The following is a 17,156-nucleotide window of genomic DNA, read 5'->3' as shown; positions in this document are numbered from 1 at the left end:
CCCACTCGCAGAACATCCTAACCCACAAACTGAAACAGTCAAAATTAAGTTCTAAAGACGTTCCTACTAGTGGAGTAAGGAGAAAACTCGTGTGTCTGATCTAGATCGCTATATTAGGCGTGATGACGTCAGAGCGGTGCGCTCGCGCAGTCCGGCTAGTACGCGCGCGGCGCACGGGTCGCGCTACCGACATGCCACGATAAATTAAGACTTTTAATCATTAAAAAAAAACAAAATTAACTAATAGAAGCTAGGGCTAGTCCACATGTAGCCAGTAGCGACGCCTGCGCCTGCAGCTACAAGTAGTGAAATTAGAAACGGATTGCCCGCGTGCCAACAATCAACAATATACAGGTGAGTTTTTATTCCGGAAATAAATATTTGACAATGTGCATACATAATTATTTTAATCATGTAGGCACCTATGCTATATTTAAATATAAATATATTTGACAGTTTTCATGTTATGTTCATGAAAGCTTGAAATAATTTTAGATCACTTCCAGCTTTTTTCAACTTATAATTGTCTTACAACCACCAACAGTTTCCATTAAATGCATTTCTGCCGTCGTAACGAAAAGGCACAACTATGCGTACTTTATACAGCAGTTGTGCTTTTTTTCGTGCCGTGAGCAGATTTATTGTTGTCCCTTACTAACCCACAATTACCTTTCCAAATATATATGAAAAGTTTTCAAGCTTGTTACTTAAGATACGTAATAGAGATGTGCGCCGATCGTAAGATTATCGACGACGGTAATGTCTGACGGATTTTGGACCGGCGCGCGGCGGCCGCGGGGCGGCGGCATAATCGACAAGGTGTATATTTTTCAGGTGTTTTTTAAACACATTGTTTTAATCAAAGTATTTAATTTCAATGCTTTTTACACTTTAACTTTAGCATGTATGTAAGTACTGCACTCTACTAAAAATAATCAACTTTATAAAGTGTTTTTAAGAAAAAAAAAACATTCGCATAAAAATAAACTCTTAATTGAAATTTTATTATTTTTAAAATATACCAAGTGAGGGGACGAATAAGTCGCGTGCGCCTGGTGGTAAGCGACACGCCTGTCCATAACTGTTGCAGTACCACGCAGAACTTTAAAACACAAAGTTCAGAGGGGCACCGCCACTGCGCCCTTCACCCTGAGATATAAGTTGATAAGTCCCTGTGCTTGTAATTTCACCAACCACCCTTACCGTTCGTTACCGTCCAGAACGCAGAATAGGTAAGGTGGCAGTAAGTACTTCCGCGGACGAACTCTTTGACAAGCAGCTCTCTGCTACTAAATCTAAATCTAATCTGCATTTAAATCTAGTATGAACAGAATATACGTGGACAGCTATATAATTCATTTTAATTGTATGGAAATGGTGTATTGAAATAAAGGGAATAATAATTATCAAAGAAACTGGTGCTTCATTAAAATAAAACAAAATTTTCGCCACACCTATTTTACGCGGCGATGTGGAAAAATCGTCAGCGGTGGCGTACAGAATTCGCCTGCACCCATTTTTATATTCATCACTATACTCATATACACAGTCATAACGGCCGTTCAGCTGACATTGCGCTTGTCAAACTTCCTATCCCGTGCTTGACGGCCACGAGGCCACTTGCGACACATTGCCCCGAAATAAAATCTAGAGAAAACAACGCAGCGCGGGCGGCGGTGGCCGGCGCCTCATTGGAATGCAATGCTGTGATACCCTTTAAAATATTTATTAAAACACGCGTTGTTAAAGCTTCAAAATTTTATTTCATCGTCATATGAAAATATTTGACAACCTACCGCAAGGATCGCCAGTATACGGAAAAAGAAACAAGACGATGCAGTTTTTAGTGGCATATGTGTGAGGAAACGCTTTATATAATTACCGATCGTAAATCGAAAAATTCATTTAGAATTCATTAATTGGTAACCAAATTGTCAGTTGACGACCCTACGACGCCTAAGTATCTACTTAGGCGTCGTAGGTACCGATATGTATCATTTCAACGTAAAATTATGTTTTTCTACCACTTCCTTATTATTTTTATCTGCGACGAATTGCATTCAAATGTAATAAGGAATCTTGAACGCACGTAAGAAAGCACTGCCTCCGTGGCCGAACGGTTACCATGCCGGACTGCCACGCAGAGGTCCCAGGTTCGATTCCCGGGCTGGGAGAAATGTTTGTATGGCTTACATTTATTTCTTTCGTGAGTTTGGGTGTAATTTGTGGTTGTCTATGTGTGTGTCCATGGCACCTGCGACACAGGGTTTCCCTAGTGCGGGGCTATGTTGAGTGTGTGCGTTATTTATTTACTGTCTTTTTTCTCATCACACTGTTACAATTCAGCGAGAAGTATGTGAGACAAGCTTTCCTAGCCGTTTATTAACGCAAATCCTGTTTCATACATTTCAATGAAGAAATGAAATTATCTTTACGCGTGATGACCTTCATCTATGCTAGGAAGGAGCTGAAATAACGAGATGTCACGGGTTTCGTTGAAGATCGTTTTCTACTTGAAAATGCAAAATTTAGCCCTTTCCGTATAACCACAAATTTAAGAGTACGATTATAGGAGCAAATCTAACCATGTTTAAATGGAAGGTGTCATTCAACTTCTCAGCTTTGGACGTCATTTTCGTGCGTATCGTTTATATTTATTCAAAACATTAACCGGTAACAGTTGCATCACAATAATTAATAAGGCAATCGCCCTAGAAATCGAAAGTTTGTTATCAATCACTTATTGGCACAAGGCGTCGCAAATGAAGCGCGGCAATTGAATGAATCGCCGATGACATCGATTTCTCGGCAGGTCTCCGCGACCGATGCGATGCCAAACAATACCGCTACAATCGGGGTAATTCATGGGCGAATGCGGATTTGAAAAATTTCACTCTTCTTCGAGCTTTACATTTGTTACATTGTATAACGCCTGCCCGAGCTCTACAGCAAGTCAGACATATTTTTTAATACCATGTGGCGGGACGAACATGTCGTGCGCCTGGTGTTAAGATACACGTCTGTCCATAACGTTGCACCACCACCACTGCGCCCGTCACCCTAAGACATAAGTTGACAAGTCCCATGTGCCTGTAATTTCACCAGCACCCTTCAAAACGAAACCCAGTAATGCTGACATTACTGCTCGGCGGCAGAAAGCAGAAAGGTGGCAGTACTTCCCTGGATGAACTCTTTCACAAGGAGCTCTACTGCTACTTATAATACCTATACTATGTACTGGATTATATTGTAAATATTATAAATATATAAAATAATATAAATATTATTACATTTCTGCAATCTTCGCGACTTCTTCTTTGACAACATAAATTTGAATTAGTGTTAAATTGTCGGATCAGTTTACAGTAGTTTTGCGCAGCTTTGATGCGCAAAAGAAAATATCACTTTTTCTCATTTCAACAATCAAGCTAGAAGAAGCTAGTTATCCGCTATCCTCAACTACACAATCCCCCATCCGCATCGGGCGCGCCCTACAGGTCGATCAAGAAGGCCGAAACCCGAACCGATGGAGTTCGTTCACTCGCGCTAATTATACGCCGATACTTGCCGAATATATCGGTGAGCGGTGCGGCGGCGGCAAGCGTCAGGCGGGTGGCGTATGCGTGTGCACAGGCAACTGGGTCAAATGCTTCGTTGCCCATTGACGCCGCATACATCTGGATACATTGTTGAGGAGTTCCGTGTTGCTCTTCAAGCATCACTTGTTTTGTTCCAGATTTCTGCATTACATTAGTGTTCCAGTGTACAGATACGAGCACAAGAGGTTGAGATAACGAAGTTACTTGAGAGTTATATTACATATCTACCTATTTTTTGGCTGGAAATAATATTTAGGACCGTCAAATGCAGTTTTGTAAAAACATAATCTGCATTTGATGATTTAGCTAATTTGTGTTCGTCTACACATACAAGACGACTTGCTTACCGGAAAATAGAGAGCCTTGCGTACGTACAAATGTGATTTAGTTACAAAGCGTCACTTGTGCTGGAATTCTTCCTCTTTTCTATTTTAAACTAGATTCCTGCAACTCTTAAATTTACGTTGTACCTACAAGAATGTTGAACTTCCCAAACCTTTAATACATAATGTACCAACTCTTGAACACGGTAACTAAGTATCTTTGTTACAGCTGGAATACATCCAACTGTATTACACCGAGAAATATACTTTTCCGTGATGTTAGTAATGAAACCGCGTGTACCGTTTTGTTTTTGACATAAAATTCAAAGAATTGAAAATGAAATTAGGACAACAATGTATTTTGTCAAACTTCTTGTTTAAATTCTCCCAAGAGCATGAATTTTGTTGACAGTGACATAGCTATCTTTAAGCTGCAAAAGTCAATGTTCCTCGTGTACTAGTCGTGACGTCACAAGCTTTGATCAATTTCTCCTAGTCACTGGCCACGTGAGGTGCGCCCCGCCGCCGTTGGGTGCGTGCCAATCCGCGCAGGAGAACGACCTCCGCTTGCTGCGCAGGAACTTCCTCCATGCCCCGATTTGGCATTTGGCGCGAGACGTTTCTCCGAAAAGGGCCAAGGTTCGCACCGCGTCCCCAATTCCTTGGTAGTATGCAATCTGATCCAAAACAAAGAAAGTGAATCCTTCACTGTTCTGATGTTGGAAAATTACGCATTAGTGTTTGGTATCTGTGTGCTTGTGTGTTTGTGTGCTTTGTGCTATTTCAACGTTGGCTATTTACATACAGCTTCTGGATGTAAACAGGTTCGTGTTTTGTCTAATATACTCAATAGTTTATTATTGCTTAACCTCCACACACAACTCGGTAAGTTACAAAGATTTGTTACAAAGACAAGTTTTATCGAAACCAATTTTACTGGTTTTCGCCTCTTAATGGCCATCTACCTTGACCAAACAAATAAATCTCAAAAATTTCAAATCATTTTAGTTCATCGCGTTAATAGTAATGTTCAATATCTAATTACACTTGTGCAATGTCCATTAAACGGTATCGGCCTCCGCTGAACCGGACTCTACTTCCGCGGTCACACTCGAAAGTTCCTCATGCATAGCCTCATCTATTAACCGGTGCAGTCACGGGAACCACTTCTACAGTAAAATTTAGTATTTTACCCCATCATCATTATGCTTATTATCAACATGTGATTTCATAGGCTCCGGCATTAGCAACCTTCAAATCACTATAGTAAAAAGGACTACCCACTCATTTTAAACATGACTGTCATATATGTAAACAATCTTACGGATCGAGTACATTCTCCGTGTTCATGCTTTCGTTGTTGTGTTAATAGAGTCATGCAGTGCGTTGCTCTCCAATCGTAACCAATTAGAGCTAATTCTTATATCTCATGTCTCACTGCGCACGCGTGCTCTCGTGAATAATATTGTTAATTGTTCTTTCCACACAACTTGCAGGCAATAAAATAAGACGCTACATATTCATTAAAAAGAAAGTTCCTCGTCGGAGAAATTTGCCCAAATTCGATTCAATGTCACCAATTGCAGGAGCTTCGTTGAATTTGCTGACGGCATTAATTGTTACTTTTGCTGTTTCCTTTTTTCATGGAATATTGTTATGTTCACCACTAAATCCATGTATGTGTAGTTTTTCAAATAACAGTAAACTGCAGTTATATTAAAGCAGTAGTAAATCTTAATACAGAAAATAGTTGCTTCTTTCTGAGCGTGATAAGGAAATAGAAGTCTGCGATACTGAAGACAAACCTGATCATATTATACATTTTTACACCTGCATTCTATTATGTCAATCATGACCGAAAAACAGCAGTCCTTTATGTGTGGTCTCATTTACGTCTAATTTGCCTTTGACTTTCTCTACATATTATTACAATATTAGTCGCGAGTTTTTGTTTGCGCCAGAGCTGGTTTTTGTGTTCATTGTAACGAGAATGCAGTTTTTGTCTAACTCTCTCAATTTATGTTCTCTTTTACATTTCTCTTTTATTTCTCGGATACCTGTTAGAAAATCACTTTACTATCTATCTAAGGTAACAAATAGCAATACAAGGTTTCTACGATATTTTACGATTTTCAAACGGTTGGTTCATAAACATCGCACTGATTTAATATAAACGTGTAGTAAAAAACAAACGCAACACACTGTGGTACCTCGCGAGGAGAACATAGCGGATACGATCACAATCAATTGCACATGCAGTGATCGCGTGCTGTAACCTCGGCTGGTGTGCTTTCATAACTGGTTTCAGGGTTAATGTTGATTCTAACAAAACAGTGTAATTATCATAACAGTTGTGTGCCTACTTTTATTTGTGAGTTCAGTAAGCATCTTAACGCCTACAGCGCGTAAAACGCATAAAACCGCGTGTCTGCAAAGATTTCTTATCTTTATTCACCGCCGAGCGTCAACTTAGTCGATTAAGATTTTATCATTTTTACGTCGCTTTCGCACTTAACTGCCAAACATTTTATTTAATGAGATGAACTGCTAATGTTGCCACACAAAGTACATCTCTGATTGTAACTTGCATTTGGAAGATAATGCTATTTATAAGAATGGGTACGTAACAGTACATTGTTTTTCATATATTTACAGCACACAATATTTCTTTCATCCAAATTTAATTAAGCATAAACAAAGGCCGCACTATTTAACAATTCGAGTGCATTACTGAAGCACTATAATAAAAGTCGAATCCAAGACACGTTACATCCGCAAATTTTTGACGAGCAGTGGTACGTTTACGAGCGTTTGGATGTGCGTGGCTATTTTTAAAGATGGCCGCCGTAGGTGACCTGCCAACTATCTGCCCTACTGTTCTTCTAGGAGGATTGACACCGACTTAAAATATAGTACGAGGCCAATAGCGGTGATATTGTCTTTTTAATGTTTTCCTGAAATCTTAAACTATTCTCAACCAGACTGGCGATGAGCAATTACATCTACACTAAACTCTTCCTAAATTTTTACTTCTTCTCTAATTAGATGGTCGTAAAAGACGTCCGATTATATCATAACAAACGTAATTAACCCACAACTAGCTAGCCCACAAATCCAAAAATAACCTATGTTGATGTTCTTAAACTTCTATCATCATCGTCCTATCCATTTGGCAACCAGCTCCATCATCGCTGCCCTAAATACATCTCCAGTCACTATCACATGCTGTCTCAAGTCCAAAACCTGACTTCGTTTGTTTTATGAAGTGCCGTACCTATCTATAGTACAAAATGTTTATGTAGATTTTGACTTTGTCCGAAGAGATTTCCTAAAACTTGAACGCATACCTATAAATAAAGTGAAAGTAAGTATTGAAAATTGCAATTAATAAGTCAACGTCACTTAACGTAAATACAAATTATTGCTCTTCGACAGATCGAAGTTTAGTTGGTACGCATCACCTAATCGGATGGACATGCGTATTGGCAATTGATCGATGCACACGACGGTGTGGACAGACGATTCGGCGTCGTCGGTTTGGCCAAATGATTCTTACTCACTACGAGGAATTATACTACGCAAACTGGTCAATTTTAATTCAAAATAACTTCAGATATATCTCTTATCCATTTAGATTTATATATCCAGTATACATTTTACAGTCGGTATTTTACCATATTGTTGATTTCTTGAAGATAGTATCTATTATACTGCCTTAACAGTAGGCATAGTTTACGAGTACATATATATCTGGCCAAAAATTGAAATTTTCTGCATTACAAAGACACGCTGCGGAAAACATAGACGCAATTGAAAAAGGTTTACATACAAATTATATAAAAGCACCATGTCGAGATAGTAATTATTACAGCGAATGAAACCATGTTTTAGATAGATTAAAATCTTCTACACTTGTTAAATCCACAAGAAACGATTCGTTTTATGACACAATTACGGCACTAAAACTTCTGTCCCTTTCTTGTATCACACGACGCGTTCTGAATAATCGCAATACAACAAAACAACTGCGCCCCGATGATTCGGGCCATTAAAGCCACACTTCCCATTTTTTTATTTATTACATTTAAAGCACTAAAAAAACAAAACATAAAATTATAACATAAACTTAACTAAGTTTTTCCGTATACCGCTCATTCGTCGTACAAATAATTTCTGTGTACTGTGTGCAATCGTACTGCTGCGTGTTGACATTCCTCTAGTGTGCGTGAGAGTCGTTAATAAAGGTGTCACTAAACCTTGATCCTTGTATGTACATCCCACCGCTGAACATGAGTCAATAAATGGTCGTGGACAGTACTTTAATAATACATTTAAAGTTAATACCTATGTATGTTTGTTAGTTAAAATTAGAAGGTTATAATTATTATATATTTCAATCACGAATTAATTTTTATTATTTCAAAAAATATTTTTTTAATTTAGGTTTGATGTTTTTACAATTTAACGATATTTTTATTTCTTTAGGAATTTCGTTTATTAGATAAGATATTATATATTTTAATTTATTTTTACCATAAAGATTTCTATAAGACGGTATCAACAATCTATTATTACCATGCCAATGATTATTACAGACATTTCGCGTCTTCATTTCACCACTCTAGGTAAATTGTAAACTTTTATCAAAAAAGTGTTCGGCTAGCAAATATATTATATTTTAATTTTTCATGTATAGGGAGCATTTTGCAATGGTAGAACAAACCGCGGTAATCGTCTTTGTAATTTTATTTTAGAATGTACTATAGTTTTTAGTATTCTTAGTTACGTAAATTTTATCGAGGTGACCTTTACAAGTTAGGCCGTAGCTGGTAAGTCCGTATCCAATTATTGATTCTCCGAGTGATGTATACAGGTTGCGTAAAGTAGGGTAAGGAAGTTTATTTTTTATTATGCAAATTTCGCAAGAATAGATTTTAGTTTACTACAAACCGTAACGATATGTTCTGTCCATTTCATACGATTATCTATTGTAAGTCCTAGGTACATTTGACTATCCACAAGTGCTATGCATGATAGTGAGGTTTCATTAATTGAGTGTAGACACTTATGTTCAGATCTAGACTTGAATTTCTATTGTGGGATGAACTCACATACATAAGCTTAGTTTTATTGGCATTTAACACCAAACCAGAGTCGTGCGACCATCAAGCTAGTGAAATCTATTTGCAAATTCTGAAGAGCTTCTTGAAGATTATCGTGAGCAGACAAGGAGATGCGAAGCGAATTTATATATTTCACATTTTTTTATAACATTACTGATATTATTAACATATGTCAAGTAGTGTAAGGGTCCAAGAAGTGAACCCTGAGCCGTACAATGGCTGACCCCATTGACTTACAATTAAACGGACGTCGGGTCCGCGCTAAAAAGTGTCCGAACTTTTAGGGCGTTAAAATCGTATACAGAGCGTCATTCACGCTTTAGTCTTCGTTTGTTTCTTCTGACAGCGAAGCAAGCAAAATTAGACAGTACTGCGATGACATTACAATTTAAATTCAACGTTTTAACTTTTTCATATTCCTTTAAATGTCACTACGTTTAAATAGGTTGACTTGGGACAATTTTTTCGTGGTTTTTGTATTAGACCCGTCGTCCATTTATTTGTAAGTCAATGGCTGACCCACATTTTGTCACTCAAAGCGTCACCTACTTTTACATAGTAAGAACGTTTGCTAAGATAGTCTTTGCACCAACTAAGCAGCGACGCTCTTATACCGCAGTCATGCAGTCTATCAATGAGCACATTATGTCTAATCGTATCAAACGCTTTACTATAGTCTACAAATACAATTAGTCCTTCTTTTCTATCGTTGACATGTCCATTAACTAAGTCAGTAAAGGAAGATAGTAGTTGTGTCGTGGATTTATGCGGCTGGAACCTGTATTGTTTTTTAGTCCGTATATTATATATATATCGGTCTGTAATTGTCACAGTTAATTTTGCTACCTTTTTTGAAAATGGGCCTAACAATTCCTACTTTTAGTGCATCAGGATACTTTTCTGTCAGAACACTGGGTTTATAAGTCTAGCTATAGCTGAAGCAATACAATTGCTTGTAACATATTCTATTTCTACTTATTTATCTTTAAACTACTCTCCGTTACTTATTACCTAACAACACGAGGATTTTTTAGTCTTCATAACCCATTAAAAAAACTAGCAATAAGCATCCTTTTAATTTTTTACTCCTCCCTATTATTAGCACATTGTTCCCAAGTCTCGTCGAACTCATTCAACTAATTATGTAACTGTTGGTTGTTCTTGGCATTAACAACTGTTTTTTTTTTGCTCTTGATACTTCTGATGAAAAGGTAGTATAAGACTCACAGCCTGTATGCATTATTTCTACTAAAATGCTCTGTCCTTGAATAATTTAATCAAATCTTGAATATCTTGTTCACATAAATTAATTTACCTATAGATACGTATCTTCTTTATTATCTTTATGTGCATCTTGCTTCTATCAAAAGAAATAATTAGCTATCAAACAACGACAAATGTACATATATATTTGCATGAGTTAATGGATCGACAAACAACCGCGAGTGAGTGCTCAAAATTCCATGATTTAACATATAACCTATTACTATTATTATTATGTTTACAGTTTACTTTAAAGAATACGTGTACCCCTTTGGGACATTCCGGGCCAATTACTAATGACTAATGTTAACAGATTTATATAACTCGTCATGCTTGGAACGTTAATAAAACTTCCCCATTCAAATAAACCATACATTGACATCACAGGTCTGATAAATATGTTGTCCCCAAACACAACAAATACATTGCAGTGAATCAACATTTTCCAACTAACTTTTTTAAAAGCTACGCTAAAGTGTTAATTGATTCAAAGTAGACAGAAATACAAAAGACAAAGCTCTTAGAACTAAAATAAGCGTTAGGGAAGTCGTGAATTGAAAATTTATTTGCACCGTAATAAAACGCTGCAACCGGGATGAGGTAGTAATGCTTGAGCGTTTATTTGTACATTTAGCTCTCCACTGTCAGTGTCAGCAAAAAAGTCAACGTTTTTTTGTTTTAACGGCTCGCGCCTACTCAAAAAAGTGAAGTTTCGATGGTTACGTCACTCTTAAATCGGAGGTCGCATCTTTATTAAACTGCTTAGGCTCATTTCTTGCAATAGTGAGTTTATTTTATTATTCACAAAATTAATTTGTTTTACTATCTAACAAAGTATATGGTTTATCGTGTTGAGTTGGAAATTCTACAAAATATTGACGATATTTGAATAGATCTTTCAAAACTTTTCGAGAAGCCACTAAATTTCTACTAATTAACCGTATACATTAATGGGGGATGAGATAATACACTTCTGCCGCCAAGCAGTAATGTCAGCATTACAGCGTTCCGGTTTAGAAGGGAAAGGGTGCTGGTGAAATTACAGGCACAAGGGACTTGTCAACTTTGTCTCCGCGTGACGGGCGCAGTGGCAGTGCCCCTCAGATCTTTGCGATTTAAAGTTCTGAGTGGCACTGCAACTGTTATGGACAGGCGGGTAACTTACCATCTGGCGCACGACTTGTTCGTCCCTTCACTTGATATTACCTATAAAAAAAGGATCAAGAAGTGTTCTTCACCATTACCAGCGTCTATAAAAGGCTACGTTTTCATTTTATGAGTAACTGTTGTCCTACTAAGATGAGCAAATCAATCGCTCTAATTTTAATAATCCGATGGTTCAGGGTTTCAACGGCTGCCCCAAAACCGCGGCTTGACGTCACCTACTGACCAATCGCTAACACGATGTTTACAGCTATATAGAAACGCAATAAACTCGATCGAATATAGCCTGGCCCCCAGTGCGATCCCCGCTGCTGCGCTGCCGCAAAAGTGCTATCGCCATACTCCACTAAAATTGCCAGATGTCTGTCTAGAACCGTCCAATTTTACGATCCATGGCTTTTAAGCAGCTTTACTAGCATTGTGTCTGTCAATAAACGATTCATCCATTGGTAGCATATTATTTCAATTCAGATTAATATTTTTATAGTTTAGGTTCAACGATTTTTGCACATTTGAAATATCTAATAGCATTTTTTATAATCGGCGTAACGTCTGGTATCTTATTAGGAATAAAGAACCGGGCGCAGTGATCGCTTGGCAACAAAATGCAAACGTTGTCTCTGTACGAGTATATGATTATATGCTTGCGTATCAATAATACTATTTTTACTTAACTAACTTAGTTCATTTGTTTTTTATAATTTTGAAACTTTGTGATCTAAATCACGAACTTACGCAAAATAATAAGCACGTACTTGAGTGAATGAATATTAAATGTTCTATCTCTATAGGCAATTAATTAATTTGACATGTAATATTATTGTACAATATTATTGTATTATATTATGTAGATCGAAATCAATGATGATACTCTTATCAACATTACATTGCAAGGGACTCCTTGGAAAACACCTACAATTGTGTGAAAATGTTTGATACTTAAAACAAAGGAAATCACAGCTGATCACCTGTAGTCCTTGTAGAGTGGTTGTGTCGAAATCTTCAAAACAGTTCATCCACATTTTCGACACACGCAAGCATCTGCTGAAGTTGGGAAAGCGTGTCAAAAATAGCTGATGAGTGTCAGTTGGAAGGGCATTCAGTCGGCAAGGTCTCTTCCACTATTCACTACGAGTCGTGTTGCTTCTTCAGTGGCCAATAATAGATGGCCGCTAACGTGATCGTGCGTGCGAGCCGATTCTTTGTTAATCTCAACTTGCGCTATTTTCACGTTACTGTGTAGTTTTACGTTTTGATGCTTTTATTAAAAACCGTTATATTTATATGATTGTAATTACTTGGGTAGGAATAACTTTACAGCTTGAGCCTGTTCTTTCGTTACCGTTCGCCTCATGATACAAGAACTACAACATGAAATACCTACGTACAATCCTACATTATTCACTAATTCATTATTATTGGTCAGTACTCTTTTTCAACGTTACTCGTATTCCTTGGTTAGACTACGTGAAATTCAAGCAGAACTCAAATTGTCAACGCGTAAAGGCTTCGATCTGGACACGTACGATTAAACAAATTTTTGTATTTGACGAGGTGGGTGACATGCAAATTGCGAAGTGCGTGAAACTTCGGAAGATATACTACATCATTTACTCTTGGAGGGCGTTCGGAGGGAACCTATCAAGATGCAGTTATTTGGACAGGGTGGTTTTGGTTACTTTATGTTGGGTGATGGAGCCAACACGTAGCGCCGAGAAGATTTTGTATACATGTTTGGTTTTATAATGGGGCTGACACGTCCAGTAATGATCAAAGTTCAAAAATAAATAAAGAGTTTAAAAAGCGTTTACTATATACAATGTGTTTTAGAATATCGCAATGTCTTTATCCTCGCTGTTGTGCACATACCCGCCTTTGGCAGAGCACGGTGCACTGGCTAACTGACAACATGTTGTGATTCGTTGTAGGCAGGTGCGTTCGTGTAACCAATCAATCGCACGATGTCGGAAATGTTACGCGGATTATTTGTGACACGATTGAGATAATATTTAATTAGTTCTTACTTCATTTTATGGAGAAGCAAAAGACAAATTATTAAAATAATATGGGTAAAATAATGACGGTTAATTAATAAATTTGTGGTGAGAGTACCCACTCTACATCTGTCAACCTTCGTGAAGGATGAGTTTTGGCCGAAGGCTGTCATGTACCGCAACGTGGGTGTCCACCCGCGTTGCGTCACACCTCGCAGACAGACAATATACGTGTACATAATAATAATAAGTCATTACTGTTTTATTATATTATTATGTATGTTACATTTATGGGTCTTTGTAACCTGAATAAATAAAATACAAACGTTATAAAATAACAGACCTACAAGGAAACGTTTGTATTTGATAAGGCTATCTTTACGCTAGCCCAGTGCGAGATTGGAACCCATCATTTCTTGAAAAGTTCTGTATTATTTGCTTCTTGTCCCCAGGAGACAGTACGCAGCAGCAGCAGCGGCGGTACCAAGACAACCACAACCACCACCTCAACTAAGCGCATCGAGGATATTGACCTCGACCATTGCTGGGACGAGCAAGTCCTCAGGAAGCTCGTGAGTGTACCAAATACCACTTAACCTCTAACGTTACTAAAATGCGAATGAAAATTTAGCTTTTTTGAAATAACAATATATCTTTACATCTTTCTAGCACATTTATTTCACTTGTACGTGTTTAGAGAGCATTTCAAGTGGCGAACTCGACACAGCTTTGTTACCTATTACATAATATACGCTTTTACCATATTCTCAAAGTGTGCAACTCACTCACTTTTCAACGTAAACCAACTCGTAATGCACTCGCGTAATAGCTCAATCATGGAGGAAAGCAGCACTGACCATCCGTCGATAGATAGACTGTCGCCGTCACACGACCACTCTCACTTGCGCGTACATATTTGCTGACGCCCCGGTGTGTACTTGCCGGAAAGAAAAGACGTGACGCCACGATTACACTATTATTCCAGTCATTGAACCGTGTGATCAGCTTATCTTCACTTTTATTCGTAACGGACGTTTTTAAACCTTTAACACGCTGGACATATGTACATATATTTAATTCAAAGTGCACCACTCTGTAAATAATCTACAAGTTTTTTGAAAGTAACTAATGAAAATTACATTTGATAAAGTTCCATGTCTCAGACTGTGATTCATAGTTTTGCAATAAATCTGTTATTTTTTCTGAGTACGTACTTCCTTGACGGTGGCGCAGCTTCGTAAAAGTTAATATCAAGAACCTTAACCGAGCAGTATCTCGACTATGAGTTTACATGGACAGTTGACGCTAGCGACCGCGTATAATTACGTATTTCATAATTATGTACGGTAAATTATACAAGGCTTCGAGAGATTACAAAAAGAAGGAACTATCGAAATCCGACAGTCCTTGGTCAACGTACAGTTGTTGACGGCGCTTTTGTATTAAAAAAAATTAAAGCTAAAAACATTTAAAATAATAATAGAATACACCAACAATGAGGTCGACGAGGAGAACGAAGAGGTCTTGTCACCGTCCAGCCTACATCAGTGCAAACTGTTGGGCCAATGATATCGTTAATCTACTCAAAAAGCGTTTATTTTAATAATAATAATTGTACGCGCGATGGCTAACGGGCGCGGTCGGTACAGCTTTCGATAATGTAAAGTAGGTAGTAGGTACGTGTCACTCTCAACCGCTAGTCATGTCGTGATTGGTTTGCGAGTCATATTTGACGTTGATTGTGCATCGTTCCCACGGCTCACGGTTCATCGTAAATCTAAATTTAATGTCCCAGAAGTAGGTCGGGCACATTTTCAGTGGACATCTAGGGCGCGCACTTCCGGCCGCGTTACCTTCCTGTAAAGTTAGAATTGTGCTGGCCGGTTGTCGGTTCACTGCCCGCAGGATGTAGGCACGAGTATGTTCAATTAGAGTTTAGGCGACCATGTTTGACTTAATGCACCCTAGTGGATTATACACTGGTAGATATTTTCTCGTGACAATTACAATGATTTGGTGCCGAAGCGCGTAGTGTCGACAATTTTAACGGAAGCCGACGTCTGCTGAGATTAAATACACCGTCACCTTATGAACTTTACGTGATATAAGCTCACCATACGGAACGGACCGTGTACTAGTGTCACCTCAGAGTAGGTTTAACGTCATGCTTCGTTTGTTATCAGTAACTTAATAGCGCAGTTGATCATTGAAACTTAATACTTACCTACTCGTTTCATTAAACGTGGGGCAACTCCGTATTGCAGTTGGAGGAGAGCACCGACTACGAGCAGCGACGACGCCTGCGAGCGCGCATCCGTACACTCATGGCTGAACAGGAAGGTGAGTCGTGAGCAACTGGTATGATAAACGCGTACCCCGCATTCGTTCTACAATTTCATACGTAGGTGGGTACTGCGGTCGCTTTACGTTGTTGTTCGTGATTGCAGCATGCGCGAGCGCCGTGACGGCGGCCCTAGGCGCGGCGGACGACACGACGGCGGACACCGGCGACGTCGACTCCCGCGGTGAGTCCCTCCTCCTCCCGCTGCTACAGGGCCTACTGGGCGGCGGCGGCGAGCGGCTGCTGGCTGGACTCGGCGCCGCCGGTGCCGACGTGGTGGCGGACGTTCGCCGCTCGTTAGGCAGGTTGCGCGCCGCGCTAGCGCCGCCCACGCAGCACCCGCAGGCTCGGGCGTTGCTGGCGCTAGCGGATCGCCTAGAGGACGCGTTGGACGCGGCCGACCGCCTCGACGGCTGCAAGCGACGTCCGCGCCGCCGAAGCCGCGCCAGCCGCCACACCGTCGGCGTGACGCACGAGGAGCTCGAGGAGGCGCGCCGCCTCGTGGACCGCGACCAGCTGGCGCTGGGCGCCGAGCGCCGCCCGCGCGAGGACGCCGCGGCCTCCTCCGAGTCGGCGCCGGCGTCCAGCGCGCCCAGCGGCGAGCCCACGCCCGACCGGCGGCTCAGCGCCGACGACGACGGCTTCCCGCGCGAGGCGGCGGCGCGGCCGAAGCGCGGCCACGAGGCGCTGGCGGTGGAAAGGCGCGCGCCGGCGCCGCGCAGGCCCGACTTCTTCCGGCACTCGATCGCCGACGCGCCGCCGCCGAACGACGCGCCGCCGCGCGCGGACCGCCGCCCCTCCGAAGGCAAAGGCGGCATCGCCGCGATAGCGAACAAGTTCAACGCCCAGATCCAGAAAGACACGGCCCCGCCACCGACGCGGCGCGCCCCCGCGGTCCCCCCGCCGGCCGCAGCGGCCCCGACGTTCGCCTCGAGACCCGTACCGGGCGAGGAGCGAAGGAGGGCGCCGCTGTACAAGCCGCCACCGCCGACCTACAACTTCGCGGCGCCCCCGCCCCTCGAGGACTTCGCGAAACCGGTGAACAGATTCGGCGGCAACAGGCGCCTCCGCATGAAACGCGCGAACACGATCGACATAGGAAGGCCGCTCGCCGGCTACAGGATGGACAGCGACACCGACGAGGAGAACGGGCCGAGACTCGCGCCCCCGGTCCCGGCGTTCGAGCCGCGTACCGAGAACGACAGGAAGTTCGTCGCCTTCATGAAGAAGAACGAGGCGAACGGCGTCGTCAACGGCCACGCCAACTGGAGCAATCGGTTCGGGAACATAAAGAACGCGTTCGAGAGCCGCGAGCGCGAGGAGCGCAGCCCGTCCGGCGGCCCCGGCGG

General features: G+C 40.8%; 1 protein-coding gene across 1 annotated transcript in view; it reads left to right on the top strand.

Annotated features, from left to right (window-relative positions):
• The window catches only part of LOC113225813 (serine-rich adhesin for platelets-like), a gene marked incomplete at its 3' end in the record, with an annotated part of 65,169 nt that extends 48,015 nt beyond the window's left edge, over positions 1 to 17,154 (top strand). Inside the window, exons 12-14 of the mRNA XM_026458253.1 lie at positions 13,919 to 14,038; positions 15,731 to 15,806; positions 15,914 to 17,154. Coding sequence (XP_026314038.1) covers positions 13,919 to 14,038; positions 15,731 to 15,806; positions 15,914 to 17,154 — 1,437 coding nt within the window. The remainder of the gene's footprint in view (positions 1 to 13,918; positions 14,039 to 15,730; positions 15,807 to 15,913) is intronic.
• Positions 17,155 to 17,156: the final 2 nt, after the last annotated feature.

The sequence above is a fragment of the Hyposmocoma kahamanoa genome, unplaced genomic scaffold (assembly GCF_003589595.1).
Source record: "Hyposmocoma kahamanoa isolate Upper Pololo Valley unplaced genomic scaffold, ASM358959v1 175, whole genome shotgun sequence".
Lineage (NCBI taxonomy): Eukaryota > Metazoa > Arthropoda > Insecta > Lepidoptera > Cosmopterigidae > Hyposmocoma > Hyposmocoma kahamanoa.
Note: the sequence above shows the minus strand (reverse complement) of the source record. Positions and strands in the feature narration are given on the sequence as shown.